The sequence below is a fragment of the Berghia stephanieae genome, chromosome 3 (assembly GCF_034508935.2).
Source record: "Berghia stephanieae isolate SIO BIC M18660-M18661 chromosome 3, UCSD_Bste_1.3, whole genome shotgun sequence".
Lineage (NCBI taxonomy): Eukaryota > Metazoa > Mollusca > Gastropoda > Nudibranchia > Aeolidiidae > Berghia > Berghia stephanieae.
In genome coordinates, this window is record NC_088362.1 from 106,907,812 (window position 1) to 106,927,811 (window position 20,000).

General features: G+C 36.1%; 1 protein-coding gene across 1 annotated transcript in view; it reads left to right on the forward strand.

Moving 5' to 3' along the window:
- The first annotated feature begins 778 nt into the window (after window positions 1-778).
- The window catches only part of LOC144969103 (lissencephaly-1 homolog B-like), a 44,266-nt gene continuing 25,044 nt past the window's right edge, over window positions 779-20,000 (forward strand). The window contains exons 1-2 of the mRNA XM_078908161.1: window positions 779-927; window positions 5,593-5,797. Of these exons, the coding sequence (XP_078764287.1) occupies window positions 5,766-5,797 (32 nt within the window). The 5' untranslated portion in view covers window positions 779-927; window positions 5,593-5,765. The remainder of the gene's footprint in view (window positions 928-5,592; window positions 5,798-20,000) is intronic.

Consider the following 20,000-nt stretch of genomic DNA (forward strand, 5'->3'; position numbering starts at 1 on the left):
GATTATACAACAAAACAATAACAATGTATCACATCTAGTTGGGATTTAGTACCCTAGAAAACATTCAGATCATTCATTCTCACACTAGCTCTTATATTTATGTTCTCTCTCATTAATTAAAGATGTCAGAAATAATGGTATTAATAATAAATGGAAAGCATTAAACTACATAACTAAATAAATTACATTTAATAATTCCTCATTGCAGCGGGTAAGAAAGATTTGTTATAGCGTTCTTTGTTTGTTTTTAAGTGCAGCAGCCTATAACGTCTATTGCTCCATTTGATTTGAGGGTACATAGTATGATTTTCATATCTTATTATCTTATTCAATTTCTTATATCAAAGGGTTTTTAACATGGTTAAAAAGGGGGTGATTATAGAGGGGCGGTGATGCTCTTTGGTCAAACTTCAATAGAAGTGGTCGGGGGTCTGAAAATAAGGGGGAGGTGCGCAATTTTACCGAAGAAGGGTGATTGGGGAAGCGCATTTTGACCAACAAAGAGGGAGGGGTGGAATTAACTTCTGCTGGGGGGTGCGCAGAAATTCGGGGGGGGGGGTCTATTTGATACAGTAGAATATCTAGTCCAACCCCCCCCCCCCCCCTCTTTTTTTCTTTTCCTTTACCATTCAAACGAAAAACTCACTTATACATGGCAGGTAACATTATAAGGGGTTGGGTAGAGTTCGTGTATTTTCCCTTTCGTTTAATTTGTTTGGCGCCGTCCACATTCGGAACCTAAATCTCACCTCTTCCCGTGATCTCTCGACGAAAATTTATATTTCCGATGCGCAGACTTCATGCGCATGAAATGTCATTCGAGAGAGTCGGACGGAGTTTACGTATTGTGATTTTCGAATAATAATAATAAGATTTCGAATTCTATCCTTCTTGTGTTCATAAAATCATTCCCTACTCTGTTGAAAGGTGAGTCTGAAAAATAAATGTACATATCGTCCATGACGGCACCCGTCATGTCTAAAGTGTTTAATTGCCAACAACATTTCATTATCCATTCACTGTCACTCAATGACTCAATAACTCATTATTCATTTCATTCATGTTTTACCTCTGCCTCTGCTTATTCAATTCCACTCCCTTTTTCATTTTCTACTTCTATTTGCTATTGGCGATCGTCGAAGATTTACGATTATTGTGGAAATTGAGCATCTGTTTGTTCAGCTGAAATTTTTAAAGAGTAGAGTGTTGTCATGAATGTAATTCGTTTCATTGAACGGAATTTTGAGACTTGTTTGGTGACTGGACTGGGACTGCTGGCACTGCTGGGATTCTAGTTCTGCTACACGCTACACTTACACTCAGTGTACCTTACACTTACTATTACTATTACTACACTGCTGAGTTTGGATTCTGATACCAACAGACCCTTACTATCCATTTCTCATGTCTTCGACTATTGACGGTGACGTCACTTCTTTTACTTGACTTTGTCTTTGGATCACAATCTTCCAGGTTACAGGTTTGTCGAATTTGGAGAGAGAGTTCCCTTCATTAATTTGTTATTCTCAGAAGAGTTGGAGTTAGAGGATATTATTTGGAGGTGGACGTATAACTAAAGTAAGACTCTGAATTTTTTGGATAACTGCATACAGTACTGTGTTCAGTCAGTGCAGTAATTCAGTTAATTCAGAGTCAATCCACAATAATTCAATAATTTTGCACATTCATTTTTGTATTCAATTTGAGAATTCCAATAACTCTTTGTTATCACTACTAGGTAGGCCTACCTACCTTCTTTGGTTAAAAATTCAAATTCGATTGAGCTCAATGACTCTTATCCTATACCTTTACTTTATAAAGCGCTTTTCAACACGATTCTCTAATGATATCAAAATTTTGAATATCAGATAAGAAGAAAAGCTATTAGTTGAAGGCTGAAAAAGGTACCTTTGTTATTTACTGACAGACTTTGTGACCTGGAACTGAATTTCCACCATTAGGATTTCTAAAATGGCCATTGCCAGTTGAGTACGGATTTTTCTGAGATTAAGTCAGGGATGTGGGATAAAGATTTGCCCTGAATTTTATTTTATTAAACGAAGTCAAGAAAATAAATTATGTGCTATAGCGGGAATTTTTGATTTGCCAATTGACCAAATGATAGGGTAATTCCTCCTGCTGAAAGTAGTCCTTAACAGTCATTAGGCCCGGGTAGCTGGAGTTTATCCTGGTTTCTGTAGCATGAAATGGACAATAGCGATTGCTTCCTACCCTTGGAAAGTAAAGTAGTTTCCACCAGATCTAACAGACCCTGCAATGCAATCGCTTCTGGGGGAACGTGGAGGGGTGGTCAGAAAAAATCTTGATTGTACCTGTGATGATCTCGGTCCCTTTGGTTGTGAAGTCAGTGCTCTACCAACTGAGCTATAAGGACCTCCTCCTGAAGATAATATGACATAAATCATCCGTAAACTAAAGATCTTCAGAATCTTTTATGAGACCCTTCACTCCCTAAAATTTGAGTCACAACCACTAGGCTATTTATCAGCTCACTGGCTAGGGTGCCAGATGGACGTTTACCAAAGTACCTATTACTATTATAAAGTGCTTTTCAGCACAATTCTTATGTCACCAAGTTTTTAAAGATCAGATAATCAGGAGAAAAGTTATATTAATTAAAATGCTGAATAATGTTCTCATTGCCATTAACTGAGAGATTTTGTTACCTGAATACTATTACATTTCCGGTATTAACTACCGTTTGGATTTCAAAACTGATAATGAGTAAGGGTTTTTCTGGTATGTATTTGGGGCATGAGAAAAAACATTTTGACCTGAATTCAATTATAATAAAAAGTAAGATATTAGCTGACTTGCGCAACAAGAATTTTTATTTGCCAATTTCGGATTTTTAACTTTATTTTATCCACGATCAAAAGGGATGCTATATTGGCGCTGATGTATAAACATAAACAGCACCAAACAATAGGCTCATTCCTTTTGAAGAAAATGAGAAATAAATCATCAGATGCCTTTGCCCTGAGAAAAAAAAAAAAAACGGCTTATTGAAATCTTCTGGCTATCACTGTCAGTTTTTTTTTTTTTAAGATGTAAATGTTGGTTGTCTAAAGTCAACAGTTAAGGGGAAGGAGGCTGGATATTTATCCTTTTTTATGATTTAAAGGGTAGTACTAGTACCCGAGACAAATTGTATTGGGACAAGAAACTTCTGAAGTGGCAGTTGGGTTTTAGTAGCAGATGATGCATGTCTATGCCAGATTGTGTCAAGTTAGCATCCTTTCACTCATAATGTTTATATGTAGCACTATTGACAGTGTGCATGGGTTTTTGCAGCTTTCTATATTCAATTGGGTGACTTCTTATTAAATTTTCTCAGTTCTCAGATTAAATTTTTTGGAGTATTTGTACGTTTGATATATTTTTAAAAAGTAGTCCTTCAGACGGATCAGGCCAGACCTGTCTACTTGAAATGTTAAATGTTCGTAGTTTTCAGAGGGAAGAACTAGAATCGCTATGAATGACTTTACAAATTAATATTTTACGCTTAGCAGTATTCAATATGCCTTCAAAACCCTGAATAGATACTTTGTGACACCACACTTTACTTTTTAACACATTGTTTTGAATCAAGTGTCTATTTATTTCTGCTGTTAGGGCCAAAAGTACTTAATTTTTATGAAGTTTTTGTAGTAGTAGGCAAGTCTGCTTTGGGCCCATAGAGCCTGAGTTTAACCTAGTTTCTATAACTTGAAATGGATAATACTCATTGCCTGCTACCCTTTGGATAGGATGCTAGTCTATCGCAAAGTACTTTCGACCAGATCTAAGTGACTCGTTATGAGTACATTTATTGAACCGAAGAGTTATTTGTGCTGTTACTTTAAACTTACTCTTGGTGGGATATTTTCTTAGTAGTACATCACATATTTTATTCTTGGTGGCCGGTTGGAGGGTTGTTTTGTTCTTAATATATATGTTCTTTTCCAGGTTATAAGCTGTTCGTGCCAAATGCTTAAATTTTTTTGTTTGTTTGTTAATATCCTCTGTTGAACTCTTAAGTCACCTTTAATGGGTCACACACTTTGTTGAATGGTGACTATTCCAGTTGATACATCCAGTCCTGTCTCGATCTGACGTTTTAAGCAATAATGGACTATGGAGTTGACGTAGAATGGCAGGCAGCCAAGTGGAAAAATATTGCGAAATGTTCATTTTGAGCATATGAGAAAGTGTTCGGGTCCCTCACACACATGCAGACATACACAAACATGTACACACACTCACACCGAAGATGGGGGGAGGTGGGTGGGGAGATTAGAATAATGGCCAATAATACAAAAAATAATCTTTCTTTTTGAAGAAAATAAGTTGTTTTACACTGCCCTTAGTAAGAATGATTTCATTTGTGATTGAGAGACGCAAGTGGATGTCATGTGTTTTTTTTTTCAGAGGTCTTTATTTTTATGTACCTGCTTCTGAGGCTGGGTGACTTTTGTTTCGGCATGCACTAACGTACTTTAAAAATGACTCAATTAAGTCTGATAAATAAACACAAATAAAGAGCATAGCTGTAAGACTTTTTACATTCTGGTAATTCTCTCCTGTCATTTGGCTTATGTACTGTTTCGACCCAGTGTTTAAATTCTGAGATTGTTTAAGCTCAAAACTGTATTGTTAAAAGATGAATAGGATTAACTCGTCTAAAAACAAAAAGTGCAATATACAGTACAGGGAACATTTTATAACCCATTCAAAGGGCCTTTACCCTATTTCTTTTAAGCCGTCTCACTTTTTATTTATTTTGTTTTTTCCTGGTACATCGTAGAGATTATAATAAAGAGCTTAATATATATATGTATAAATATATAACTAAATACTTGGGTGTCGGATCTCACTAGAATACACTAAATTTCCATTGTAAACAAAGTTAACACTGGAGTGACAGTTATGTTTTTTTTAAGCTGAAAATGATGACATATCTTTATGAATTCTCTTTTCATTTTGAAAGTTTCTCAACTGAATGAATAGTGGTTTTCATTTTGTTTTATATCAGAAATCATGTTAGAAATTTCAGGGCACTCTGAATCGTTGTTACATTTAGCACAATACAGACTGACTGCATTCTTGGAATGTTGTTTCATTTAGGATTATGAATGTCATCTGCAAAATCAATTGATCAAGATGAATGAATGTTTCTTTTTTGGGGTGATGACAGATTTTAAAATAATAATCATGAATAATTTTTATATTTTTCTTTTTTTCCGTCTTACTCTTAAAAGTAAGCCATTAATTATCATTTGCTATTACGGTCTTGCTTTTTTATGCACTCTTGTGAGTGATTTTATTATTGTTATTATATACAACTGGATTGTCTCTTCATTTGTTAAAATTTTTAGATTTTTGTTATTGATGCTGTATTGACCTAACAGTGACAATCACTAAGAGTCTATAGAAGCAAAATCCTCAATATCAATTTTGGTTTGGAGTAATATCCGTTGTCATGTTAATTATGGCAAAACACCTTTTTAAGACAGGAAAGGGTATTGTCCAATCTCACAGTTCAGTTTTTCTCTAAATAATGCTTGTCCCTCGTTTATTTTTCCTCCACAGATTCCTGCTTTTGGATCTTAGTGCAATCTTTCTTTTTGACACCAGTAGTGCAAAGGATGGCACCTTGTTAAGTGTTGCTTTTTTGTGAAAGATTGACATTTTCGAATAAGCAAGGATAGTGTTTTTCTTACTTTTCTACTTGGCGTAATAAGGACTCTACAAAAACAGCCACAATGGTTTTATCACAGAGACAGAAAGACGAACTGTAAGTAATATATTTGATTATCTTTGTCTTTGTTTGGTGTTGAATGGATCACACTTATCGTGATCCGTGGTGTTGACTTTAGCTTAAATAAGAGTAAATATCCAATATTTATAGGTTAAATTCAATTCCCATTCGTGTGCTTGGGGGGAATTTGAAATATCCCATTTTCTTGGTCAAGTTGTCGACTACCACTAGCATTATGGGCTGATTGGGTTGGATCTATGCATGGTTTATGATCTATGATAGACCTACCTACCACTACGAAGATTTAGTAGAACTACAAATTTTTGGCTCCAGTCTGAGAGCTATAAAAAGATCTTTGATTCAGTAAAACTTCATGAACACGAAGTTTTGTTGCCAGAGTTAGTGTATAATAAGGAGTTTTTATAAAGCATTATTTAAGCATTTCAATGATAAATTGTAAATTTCAGAGTTGGTTATAATATCAAGCATGTTATTAATATTATTTTTATTATTATCTATGAAAACTACGAATTTTTCCAACTTCACATAGACAGGTCTGGATTTAGGGAATGTTTTTCTTTTAAGTGATATAAACCAGTCTGGGTAAAAGGAACAGTTAACACCATCTCACTACCGTTTACTTAGTAGGTGAAAATCAAACAGCTTTGTCACCATTCCCACCTTGTTGTGGCCTTTCTTGTCACATACTAGTGGTTTGATAGCTGGCTTTTGCTTGATATGTTGTGGTACTGAAATGTTTGCCCACTACTGTGCCATCTGTCGCAGTAACTGGGGTAAACTTTATAATTTTTAGAGAATATTCTGTGTTCAGATTAATGTCGTCTGTTGTATCATGAAATATGGTTTATCATAGAGGTCTGGGTTTTTTAAAGTTTTTTTTTTTTTTTAAATTTTAATGTGGTAAATAAAACGGTCCTTTAGAATTTAGTACCATGAAAGTGATATTTCAATGAATGAATGGGTGGAAGTTGAGAATATATCATGTATAGTGTCACATTTCCTGTTGTCCTTATTCAGGATTTGTTTTGGACTCAAGTAGCTTATTATTATTATTATTATTATTATTATTATTATTATTATTATTATTATTATTATTATTATTATTATTATTATTGATATATTGCTTAATATAAGGTTTTCGTTCAGTTTGACCCGTTTGCCATTCTCAAATTTTAGTTTGGACTTATAAAGTTAATCTTTTGAACAATTGACTGGAAACCATTTTAATTTAATTTCATCACACTGGTAATCTTGTGATCTAATCTCTGAATTTGTATATAAAGGAAAGGGAAGGTTGATTTGATTGATCCTCTGTCCCTATTCCAATTACTATGGTTAGTTTGTACAGATCACCCCCCTCCCTGTCTGTCTGCCATGCTCAATGACCTCCAATAAGAGATTTCTTTGTTCACAATTAATATTTTAATGGTGGGAAAAAGTTGTTTGTGTGGTGAAAGCATTGAACTGTTTGGCTGAGCAGGGGTTATGAAATTAGTTTTATCCTTCCTTGATTTTTTATTTTATTTTTAAAAAAAATAAATTATTATGCTTTTATTTTAATTTTTTTTTTACCTCGTGGTACTCAATTTTACAGTTGAATTATATTTTGCTAGCATCTTTGACGCTGGGACAAACATTGTTGGGAGTTCAGGTGTGTGTGTGTGTGTGTGTGTGTGTGAGAGAGACTTGTGTATAAGGTATTTCATGCGCGGGTTACACACACGATTGATTTTCTATAGAAGAATTCCTGAGCTTTGTCTGCCTTTGTGTGTCTTGTGAAAGAAAGAATAATAAATAATAAAGTCCACCCTAGTTCAACTTATCCCCATTAACCCTGAACAATCCGGATGTATTTCTGTCATTTTTACTTCTCCGATCTTTCATATACTTCTTCTTCTTCTTCTTCTTCTTCTTCTTCTTCTTCTTCTTCTTCTTCTTCTTCTTCTTCTTCTTCTTCTTCTTCTTCTTCTTCTTCTTCTTCTTCTTCTTCTTCTTCTTCTTCTATTATTATTTATTATTTATTATTATTATTATTATTATTATTATTATTATTATTATTATTATTATTATTATTATTATTCCTTCCTTCCTTCTGTCTCTTAATTGTCTTTTTTATATTTCTATACTATTCGCTAACAGCCCACTCCCTCCCATTCTCTGTTCTATCTTGGTCTCTCCCTTCTTAACACTGTTTCCACCGGTTTCCCTTTACCCTATTACATTTATTAAGGATAAATAAGGCGATGACGTCATTATTGATCTGCTTCTCACTCATTCTAATGGGGAAAAAAACCCAACCTCGAATCCTTCCCATCTTGTCATTTCAAGCACAACTGACTGTTCTAAATTTGCAAAACCCCCCCCCCCCCCCTTTTTCCCCCTTTTCATCTTTGCAACGAATGTTTTATGTCAACTAGCGTTTCATTCAGATAACCCTCGGCCTGTCAAAAAGATCTTGACTTAAAGACTTTTTTAACCGTATCGGGTTTAAGGATTTCGTAAAAGTTGCAGGTCACCTTCCTTGGTTTATAGTATTTGAAGTAAAATCAAATTATGACCAAAGTGAATGAAATGATTTTTTGTCAGTGTGCCATATTATAATACTTTCATAGAGAGTAACAGAGAGCAGACATAGCAGCATCATCATTATTCCCACCAGACTAGAGTTGATAAAATCAATAGCGATGGAATGTGTGCTATGGCGAACAACATCCCACCCTTGCTCCCCGCCCCAGTCTTGTCTTTTATTCCAGTCTCAGCAGCCGTCTTCTATTTCTCTATTCCAAGTCATTCCGTCGTTTATTATACTGAAGCTGGCTGGTACTTGCCTTGTTAGAAATGACCAAGATGTCCCGTCTTTCTGGTGACGTCACCGATTCTCGCATGCATAATAATAAAACGGTTTTTCTTTTTTCTTTTTCTTTTTTCTTTTTTTTCTTTCTTTTTTTCTTTTAAGAGGGCAGAGGAGGTTAAATGTAGGCAAGCATTTTGCTGTTTCGAGATCGCCTATTCTATCAGCCGGTGTTTCTTTCCGTGTTTCCACGAATCCGTCATCAATAGGGAATCGAATATTCGATGAGTTTTAGTTTCTATATCACGAGATTTTGCAAACTTTATCGAATATGATTTCGATCTTTTCCTTTTTAAAAAGCCAATACTAATCGATATAATTCGATGGGGAAAAAAGGCAATGCCGAACGTATTCATTGTTCTCTCTTCACCGCCCATCAAGTACTACATAGTATGCAGGTATCGATCCCTGGCATTTCACCAGTTGGTGGGTGAATCATTGTGTTCGAACAGTGCTATTAGTATTGATGACTGACATACACTGGCGAAACACGTTTTGGGTTTTTTTCTTTTGTTTGTTTGTTTGCGCTGGCCTGGATGTTTTAATATAACCTCAACTTGTCAAAAAGGTTGAGATTTCTAAGAAGTGTCATTGTTTTAGACATTTGGTCGCGAGGGGAGGACGGTGTCGTCTTGTTTTCATCCGTCGGTATTTGAAATAATATTTCTTGGTCAAAATAGAGGGGGGGGGGGGGGGGGGGGTCAGTGCGCGGCAGAGAAGTGGCATTGGTGTCGTTAAGGGGTTTATCCGCTTACATGATAATGGTGGAGGTTGTCAACAGTCAGGATCGAACTTAGATTCTAACCGATCAGCACGCACAATATAAGGATCGGATCTTGGCGATATTGTCATCACCGTCTATTCTGAAATAAGAGAGTTTGATAATGATATCATGTGAATTGACTTTAAATTCCCTTCCTATCTGCCTCTCCATTTTTTTTTTCTCTTCCAGTGATTATGAACCAGAACATATAAATTGAAATGTATCCCTCATAGAGATAATTTCAATGACTTCGCCGTGCTTTACCCTGTTCGCTTCACAAATCTTTCATTTATTGTTCAAGCAGGCCACGTGGAATCAAATTTTCATTTCATTCAAATCACCTATTGGAAATAACACGGTCTCCCGGTTCTTATTTAAACACATTTTTCATTCAGCTCGTGTTCGTGTTTTTAGTGTCCGGTCAGTGTTGGGATGTTTTTGTGTGTGTGTTTTTTTTTTTTAATTTTCTTAATGTATTTTTATTTTGTTTTGTTTTGGCCGTTGTATGGAGTGAGTGATAAATGTTTGCTTTTGACAAATTGCAAATCATAATCTTGTTTCTTGTATTGTGCGGTTTTCATGATTGAGCCATTTTCTGTCCCAGTAAAAAACTTAACAGTTCATAACTTTTAAAAAAATATATAAAGAAATTGTTAAAAGAGAAAAATCGTTTTTCTTTTCTTTTGTTCGTTTGTTTTTGTTAATTTAAAAATAAATCTGATTATGGCTTAAGTGCTTTCTCGTAACGCAGTTTGTTTACAATTAAATAATGTTATTTGCATTGAATAGGAAATGAGGATTTTGGATCGTGCATGCAAAAAGGTATTCGTACAACATCTCGCCATTGTTTAGTCCATGCGACCGAAGCTACTAAATATCTGAATTTAAGTTAAGAAAAAAAAAAACCCAACTAAATTCATTGTTTGCTTTTTAAAATGTATTTTTGATATTGATTTTTTTTTTCTTTGTAGAAGTGATTTAGAATGTTGCAATGTTAGTCATGCCATTTCTAGACTGTTCAATACTGTAATGTATAGAATTAATATGATTCTCAGCCACTGCTTGGAGTGAGATACTCGAGGTTGTGAAGCATGCGCTAGTCCTATAAAAGTCATTGGGTGTTATTGTGGTCGAGTAGTGATTCGTCAAAATGTCATTTGTTTTTTAATTAGAAATTGGGTTTTTGGAAGGGGAGAGTGATTAGAACGTCTATTCTGTATCATATCAAGTCGTTACTCGTCGGATTAATTATTGGTTAGATTGATCGATAGCTGCATGAGGCCATCTAGTTGTCTAGGGTTTTGTTCCTTATCTGCGTTCCCGCGCCTTTGGGATGAATGATTGCGTTGTTGGTGGAGGACGGGCATCTTCCGTTTATTGTCAAAGCTTCTATGTTTCATTTTATATTGAATATATATATAATTTTTTTTTTTACTTCTCTTAAACCCGTCTTCTTTGAAGTTAACCCATAACCGATACTTCTTTGAAGTCTCGAGTTTGAAATTTTTGTAAGTTTCATTGATATTTACCCTTCATGTAATATAGCTTAATTGGAAATAAATATTTTGTCAGTATAGGACAGAATAGTCGCCCTGGTGGGTTTTTATCTCTCTAATGAAGTCTACGGTTAGTAGCAGCAGTAACAGTAGCTGTCATCGAGTCACGGATTGTTGTACTCGTCAATACCATCTGTCTGTCTGTTCTGTTCTCAGGTTTAATTACTATCGTGATTAGTTGGTGTTCGGGACACGTGCCGCCGCGATATGATGATAACGGATCGGGTTTAAGGGGGGGACGGTGGGAACGGCGATGCTGATGATGTCAACAATGATGAAGTGTTTGAATTAGCTCTTGTATTTTATACAGGGTGGTCGTTAGTTAACTGGCGGCCATTGATCAAATTTTCTTATATGTTTGAGAGTCTTTGTGTGTGTGTGTGTGTGTGTGTGTGAGAGAGAGGGGGGGGGGGGTCGAGGAGGAGTTCTGTAGTAATAATCTCATAATAATTCTTTTTTAAAAATACACATAGCTTTCTACAACTTGCCATTGTTATTTATTTCTCATGTACTTTGGCATCATAGAATAAGCATAACTCTCTCTCTCTCTCTCTCTCTCTCTCTCTCTCTCTCTCTCTCTATCTGTCTATCTATCTATCTATCTATCTATCTATCTATCTATCTCTCCCTTTCTCATACAAGACTATTGTTTTGGCCAGACTGTGTACAGTGGTCGACGGCTGGATTGGAGTGAAAAAGATCTTCTTTCTTCCCCTGGCATAAGATCATAGCAATGATTTCTCATGCATTGAGACACAAAACATTGACTTGCTTACATTCGGTCCTGCCCAGTGACGGAGCTATTGCGTAAAACGAGCTCTTGCAGTTCTTGCTCGTTTGGTGATACGCCAATAATTTGAAATTATTTGTTAGACTGCTATGATGATGATGATGATGATATTCTTCTACTGGACGTATGATCGTATGGCCTTAAAACAAGGGACGCTTAAAGGATATATTACAATACATTGACAAATAACTTTTGACCTAACAAAGGTCCTTGTTGGAGTTCGCATCGTTGTATTCATCATTCGTCGATTATTGTGCATTTCATTAACCTCTAATCCAGATCGTAAACGGGGAATTTTTGTTGTTGATAATTGTTAACATCTTTACAAACACACTCGTGGTTTATTAATGAGCAGTGATCAATGAGTTTGTAGAGTAAAACTATCGGCAGGATTGAAAGGCTACCCACTTGATAGGAAATTATGTCAATTGTGTGTTTGCGTCATGCCCGCCTCTCCTTTTGTATTCAGATTACTTTGATTCGATGTAAGGTCATGTTTGGAATTTTAAACTGATTGTAAATTTCTACTACAAAGGTTTACTACCTACTACCACTTTTCATGCACGAAATGAACTTTTGTTCGATTAAGTGGTCGGAATTAATTAGTCTCTCTCTCTCTCTCTCTCTCTCTCTCTCTCTCTCTCTCTCTCTATATATATATATATATATATATATATATATATATATATATAAAATATATATATATATATATATTATATATTGTGTGTGTGTGTGTTTGTGTCTTTCAACTCCCCCTTTCCATTGATTTCGTGGCAATTTGTAATGAAAGGTGTTTCCGCATTATATGGTGCTAAAAGAAATGGACATTGATTAAAAAACAGTGTTCATTGTCTCGTTGTCCTTTCCTCTCTTCAAATAAACCGTCTGTCTGACAGACCATCGATGCTCGTATAACCAGAGATAGCCGATTTCCGGTTCTTTTATGTGGACTGATTATTTCATGAGGGGAAAAGGTAGTCCTGGAGAGGGTGTAATAATATTAAAAAGAGATACGGTGTCGTGCATGCACGAAAATGCACTTGTACTCAGTGCTGTCGTTCTACTACAAAACGCATTTTTTGGGGGTTTATTGTGGCCATTTTTAAAAAACTTGAATTATCGATGATTTCAGATAGCCTCAACTTTTCAAAAAGTCCCTCTCCCCCTTTTTGTTTTACCTATTCGGAGTCTCAGATTTAAGAATGACAAGTTTTGGGTCATCTTTTTCGATGTAGGAAGTTTAGGATATTTTGGCTAAAATAAGAAGGAAAATATTTTGTTAATGAATGGAAGAATACCTGACGTGCATGCGTGTATTCATTATGTTATCGTCATCGGCTTTGTCACTCATTCTGTGTCCCGGTGTTGCGGTCGATATCCCAGCCCCCCCCCCCCCCCCCTCCACACACACACTTTTTAAATATTATAATCCGTTACTGATCCCCGGTGTGGTGATCCACAAAACAATTAATTACTGAATGTACGGATCGTTATTGCGGTGATGACCGTGACAGACCTGATTGTGACCCCTGGGGGACGCCCATCAATCGGCGATATAATAGTCATAGGGAGATTGTGTCAAGTGCTGCTCGAGTGTCGATTTGACAGTGACAGTCTTGTGTCGTCCTTGATGTCTCTTGCTTGGATTGTCTCAGATAACAACATGTCAGTGCGTAATTTGGTCGTTTTTTGTTGGGGAAATTGCTCGTCTTTGCGTCCGGTACATGTGTGTTCAAATCCTGCAAGAGTTTAATTATGCATTTTGTTCTATTGGATGCTCATTTTAATCGTTATGTATTATCATCTTAATATAATGTGATATGTCCTTTCTTATTTCTTTCTTTCTTTTAATTATCGGGGAAGAGGTCATAGATTACAAAACACGAATTTTTATTGCAAGTATAGATTCCCAAGTATGCTGTTTGCGAATAAAATGTTATTGTCTTGAGGAGATCCAAAATATTAAGGGCCAGCTAATCAAAATCAAGTAGCCGATTTTTTTTTCAATAAAAAATGATAAGGCTTAATTTCATATGGACATGATTGAAATGAAAATTGTATTTAAATGATCACAAAATTGGTAAAACTATTTTTATCAAATAAATAGTGTAATGTTCCTTAGACGTACAAACACACATCGAAAAGTTTTGAGAAGATCCAAAGTATTTAATGAGTAAACTAACCATAGTTAAGCAGTCTATTAAAAAAAAAAAACAACATTTATTTATATACATATTTTGTCAATAAAAACTGACAAATATTGGATGGTGGCTTCGTTTCATATTAAAATGTTTGAAATGAAAAATATAATTTGATGATCACAAAAGGGCCATGTATTTTTCATAAATAAATCAGCATTTAGCAATCAGATTTTTATTTGTTACGCAGATTTAAAAAAACAACAAAAACTATATATTCCATTTTTGAAAATGGATTTGATATTGAAAACCATGTTCATATATCATCCCTTTTGTCATTGACTATGGTATTTCGTCTTCACTTTCTCTTTCCATGACTTTTCCATGCCTGACTTATTATAATGTCATGTATCTCGCTCCGATTGTTGAGGATAGTTTATTGACAAGTGTCAGTGCTTGTCTGTCTGTGTCATTGCCATCACTGACTGTCAGCGTCTATTTGATTTTGTGGTCATGTTCATTTGCCGTGAATGCTGGGGGTTGTGGTGGGACATTTTTTTTTCTCTTTTAAATATAGACGGAGGTTAGGAATGATGGCCTATTTGTCGAGTTTAACATACTCGAAAAAGGATCCAGCTTTTAGATTGAGAATGAGAGAGAGAGAGGGAGAGAGAGAGAGAGAGAGAGAGAGAGAGAGAGAGAGAGAGGGAGAGAGAGAGAGAGAGAATGGTTCAATTTATAAAATGGACAATATTGATTATATGTGCTCGAAGCTTTCTAAAAGAGGTCTTAAGTTAACAGGAACACTGACCACGCTTGTAGAGTATTATTATGACAAGAGTTTTTGACAGTGACAACGCCATTGCCGGCCACCATGTCGTGTACATACTCATGATTAGGGTGAATAAAGATTTTTTTTTTCATTTTGCGCCGTGCGAAGAGAACTTTTTTTTTTTTTTTTTTTTTTTTCTCCAGCTCGCAAGCCGAATGTTATACAAGACCACAGAGCCACAAATTGTTAATATTCCAGGTGCTTAATTGTACTTTCGCGAGGAACTGCTGTCGTTCCATTTTCCATTTATATGATGGCGATGGGGGGATCGATAGAGTTTTTTTGGTGACCGTAAATCGTATATGTTGTAAACAATGAGCTTGTATATTTGTATATAAGTATTTTGTGTGTGTTGGGGGGAGGGGGGGAAGGGGGTGTAAATCCGATCACATGCGTGTCCTAATGCCCATTGCTATTGCTATCTAGGTAGGGATGAATTGTTTCGAAATACAAAATGTTACATAACGACCGCATGCCAAACGTGTTTTTTTCTTTCTTTCTTTCTTTCTTTTGATCCCCAAACTGATCGTGGGTAGTCCTGTACATATTGGCAATATCACTATACGCCTCATTGATTTATCGGTCGCGAGGTTTATTCTCTGGGAGTGTTGATTTAACATCGCGTTTTCTATGAACATGGTTTGTGGTGAAGGCTGAAGGAATGCTCTGTCTTGCTCTTGACAAAATATACTTCAATAAAAACAGCGAGAATTTGATTTTAACTTAATTATCGATTGATTAGGGAAAGTCCCAAACTTGAAATTGTAAAGGAAGCCATACCGCTACTGTACAATGTCAAAACGCCTTTTCAAACGTTTGACCGGGAAACTTTTACTTAATTTATCGATGGCTTTAAAGCATCCTCGACTTGTCAAACGATTTTAAACCCGAGACTTCATAGACCTAAGACTATTGGGGATGACTTAATCTGTCCATGTGCGAAGTCAAAGCCTCGAACAACCTCAGAGCTCTAAAAGTGTATAACCCCAGAATGCCATTCTTACAAATATTATTCCAAATCATGAACCTGAAATGGCTACCAAACCTATTTCTAGTAAGTAATAGAACATTTTGATTTACATATAAACTCTTCCACCACCACCCCTTCCTCTATAGTTATCGATTTATTTCTCTCTTTTCTCCTGTCCGCCCTCCTGTTTTCTGTTCCCCTACCCTCCCAGCTGTTATCGTTTGTCGTGTATTGCATTGAACATTGCCCCCATTCTATGTCAGGGTCGATCGATCAGTAATGCCTTTATCATGACTAATCTTTAAACTAATACCCGCATGTTGTATAACCTACACGATTGATGTCTTGTCCGGGGAAGAGAATAACAAGAAAGGATATCTTTTTTATTTTCAATTCTCTCTCTCTCTCTCTCTCTCTCTCTCTCTCTCTCTCTCTCTCTCTCTCTCTCTCTCTCTCTCTCTCTATATATTGTCTGATTATGTATCCATATCATGCGTCCGGCTGTCTGAGCGTTGTAAACCAATGACCCTTTGAAGTAAAACAACGATGTTATTAAATCCCCAATATATTCAAAGGTCTCCTTCTTTTAAGAAAATTCCAGGGGGCAATATGTTTCTCAAGATTCGAAACCACGGTGAAGTGCGAGTAATTTTACCCTTGTATTACGTATTTCGCTATATTTTATAAACTGTTATGAAATGATGGGTAGTTTGTCGCTTCTTCTCCCCCCCCCCCCACCCCATCCTTTCTCTCTCTCTCTCTCTCTCTCTCTCTCTCTCTCTCTGTGTGTGTGTGTGTGTGTGTGTGTGTGTGTGTGACCATTGGATAAACAGTTATGACAATTAATTATTTATACAACGTTAAGTTTGTTATACCGTATGCTTAGCCAAATTTGATTTAGGCCTAACTTTATGTGAAATAATACGGGGTCGAATCTAGGATGTGAATTGGAATCCACTTCTGGGGAGAAGTAGGGAGGAGGGAGGGTGTTCTGGCGGTCAAGGAGGCTTAAGACCATCGAGTGCTTTCCTACAACTCACTGTCGTCACCGCCAAGTGATTAGAACTAGGCGTGTGAGTAGATTGTTGTTGCGTCATGTCTTGACGTGCGACTCACCGTCTACGGGCCTCTATCTTGATCAAGTGGTTTGACATTCTTATTGCGATCTGAATAATTTGTTGTTCCGACGGTCCTTTGGTTTCTGTCTCATACTGTTTCCTTAGTATGCTAGTGTAAAGGGTTAACTATGCGAAACGAATAGTATGGTTGCTCTTTGTTGACTAGAAATATATCATGTGCAATTAGTTCTTTTGTTAGTTGCCATTTGGATTTCTCTCAACACATCGGGATGATCAAGTCTGTCTCCCCATACCCCCCTGGCTCCTACCTAAACTGTGCTTAAAAGGGTAGGCATGACACTTTCGCGGACCAGTCCACAGACTACTAGGAGTTGTTTCTGTGTTATCTGTGGACCAGTCTACCTCTAGCTACTAGGTGGTCGTTGTTGTTGTTGTTTTTCTTCTTCTTCTTCTTCTTCTTCTTCTTCTTCTTCTTCTTCTTCTTCTTCTTCTTCTTCTTCTTCTTCTTCTTCTTCTTCTTCTTCTTCTTCTTCTTCTTCTTCTTCTTTTTCTTCTTCTTCTTTTTCTTCTTCTTCTTCTTTCTTCCTCTTGTTGTTGTGGTTGTTGTAGTATCACCTACATACTATGATAATAAAGCCAGTAGTATTATAAACAACGAATCATAATTATATATATATGAGACATATAGCTGTTTTGTTGTGTGTTGTGTGTCAACGCCTTCTGTGGCGTTGACGTAATCATGGTGTTATTCCTGTGTGGTTTGGAATTTTGGTGGACTGCCAACTATGTCTCTCATCCCCGGTGTGCGTTTCATTTATTGTCATGCCTACTTGGTGTATGGCCGACTCCCTACCAAGTCAAGCCATATTGACCGAGATCAGTGACATTTTCATTGACGATTCAATTTGATCCACTGCCATTACGTTAGCTTGGCCAACTGATAATATGCCACTTCTGCAGGGTAGTTCACAAATAAATTATTATCACCTGCACACTTAAGGTGTTAGCGCGGATGCTACCGGATAGTAAAGTGTTGGTTTTCGTCAGATGAGTTTGCCAGCTTGGCCTTTTTAGTGTTAATCCATATTTTTGAGAACCGCGCGTATGGCTTTTTTCTCGCTACACATGTTACTGTTAATAAAGAATAGAATTTATAAAGATTCCAAAAAAAAAAATAAATAAAAACAACAACAAAAACAACAACAAAAACAAACAACAAAAATCAAAATAAAATACAGACACAAACTTTAAAGTTAATGCTATAAAGCAGAAGGAAAAAATAGGTTAAGGGGTCTTCCCCCCCCCCCCCCCTCGCCCTTGATGTATGAGTCAATTCTAATGAGATTTGGGAATATGAAAAGTTGCTTCACAGAGCAGAGAAAACCTATGGTACATGCTGTCATGTCATAAAGAAAGCTAATAAGAACACTTACTACTATGTACTCGTTTCCAAATGAGTGCTTATGTCTGTATGCTGCCTGTCAGGAGAAATTACTGGAGCAGAGACCGGAAATGCGACCCATATCATAATAAAATTGGTATCATTCAAGATAGCGCGTTACAATGTTTTGTTCCAAAGATGGTTCAACTTATCTTGAAAAAGTCAGCTGTGCAATTAATTATTCACTTTCGCAATCCTCCCCTTCCCTGAAATACGTATTCCCTCTCTCTTTTCATTCATTGGAAAGGTGGAATTTGATGAAGTTTGATGCCGACATGGCAGTAAACTCATTGTGATTATGTGGGATCCTTCATGCATTGCAACCCAGGACTTCATAATATATAGATGTCACTGGTTGAAACCTAAACGTTGCCTCCTCCTTCAAACAAGAAATGGGTTTGTTTGTACTTCCTTGCCTTCAAAAACAATAGTCTGATTCCAAGTGCAAGAAATTTAAAACAGAATTATTAACTTCCTAATTGGAAAGGAAGTGTATAATATATTGACATGAATAATGTTTTTGCCTTGTTTTATTTTCGGAACTATAAATAAAATTAGAAAGCCTCATTCTTAACTAACTGTTATTAAGATGGGTTGTTTTACAACTCTTTTTAAGTGTTTTTCCACTTTCAAATTAAGTGATTAATGAATGTGTTGCCAAGGCCGTGTTAAGTTGCTTTAATTGTTGAAAAGGTCTACCGTTAATAGAAATTTTAATTTAACAGAAAGAGGACTATCTCTCAAATTACGGAGAAGAGTTTATTATTATAAATGGACGGAGGAACAACCATAATCAGCGACCTCTAATACCGAGTAGACGATGAACATAATGCATTTAGAGAGGAATGGGCACGCCGGGTGTTGGGCAGGGTTGTAGGTTTAACGGATTTGCGGTATGATCCTGTTATGTTTATGATGACGTTAGAATGTACACACTGTGTGATATTAATGTACATGTACGGCACAGAGAAGCATAGAGTTATTATTACCGTGTCCTGTATAATCAAGAGGGGCTTGACTTGGCTTAGACATCTGACTTGTCGATGTATTGTCATGTTGTTGTTGTCGTCGTCTGTAGTGTTCTTTTGTTTAAGGTTGTTGATAGCAAATCACTTTAAAGTTAATTTTATTTATTTATATATAATACCTTTATTGTTTTGACGGATTTGTTTGTTTTAATTAATTAATAACATATTATATAGATTAAATTGTCTACTTCTTTATTTCACTAACTTATTCTGCCATGAGAGAGAATAACTGTCTTCGGCCCTTTTGTTTTTATGTTCACCATACCCCTTTACCGTCCTTTACCCATTCATTTTGTGATATGCCGCTGACCAGTTACGATAATCCCCGTGGTGTGGTAGAGGTCACTCCGTGTGTGTTCATTAGTTATTTGACCCAGAAATAGACACACACACACACACATCTCATTCATTACCGGTTGGGATCGCCTTTTAAGCCCGTTTGGAATCTCACCTTGTTTAAAAGTTAATCCAAGTTTATGCCATTCCTATTTCTGTATTTGGCACTTTGTTTTTGTTCTGGCCGTGTATGTAACTGTTTCCACTTTAATCAGACCTGTCATTTGTGATTAAAAACACAGAATGGACATATTAATTAATTAATTAATTTGTTTATTTATACACGTGGTGAAAGTGATGTTTTCGTGTTTGTTTTTTTCTTTCTTTTGTTGATTTTTTTTGTTTTAACATGAAGATGGAATGAAGGAGGGGGGTGGGGGGGGGGGGGTCCAGTTATTTAACTAAATTTGGAGTTTGTCTTTTGTTGTTTAATT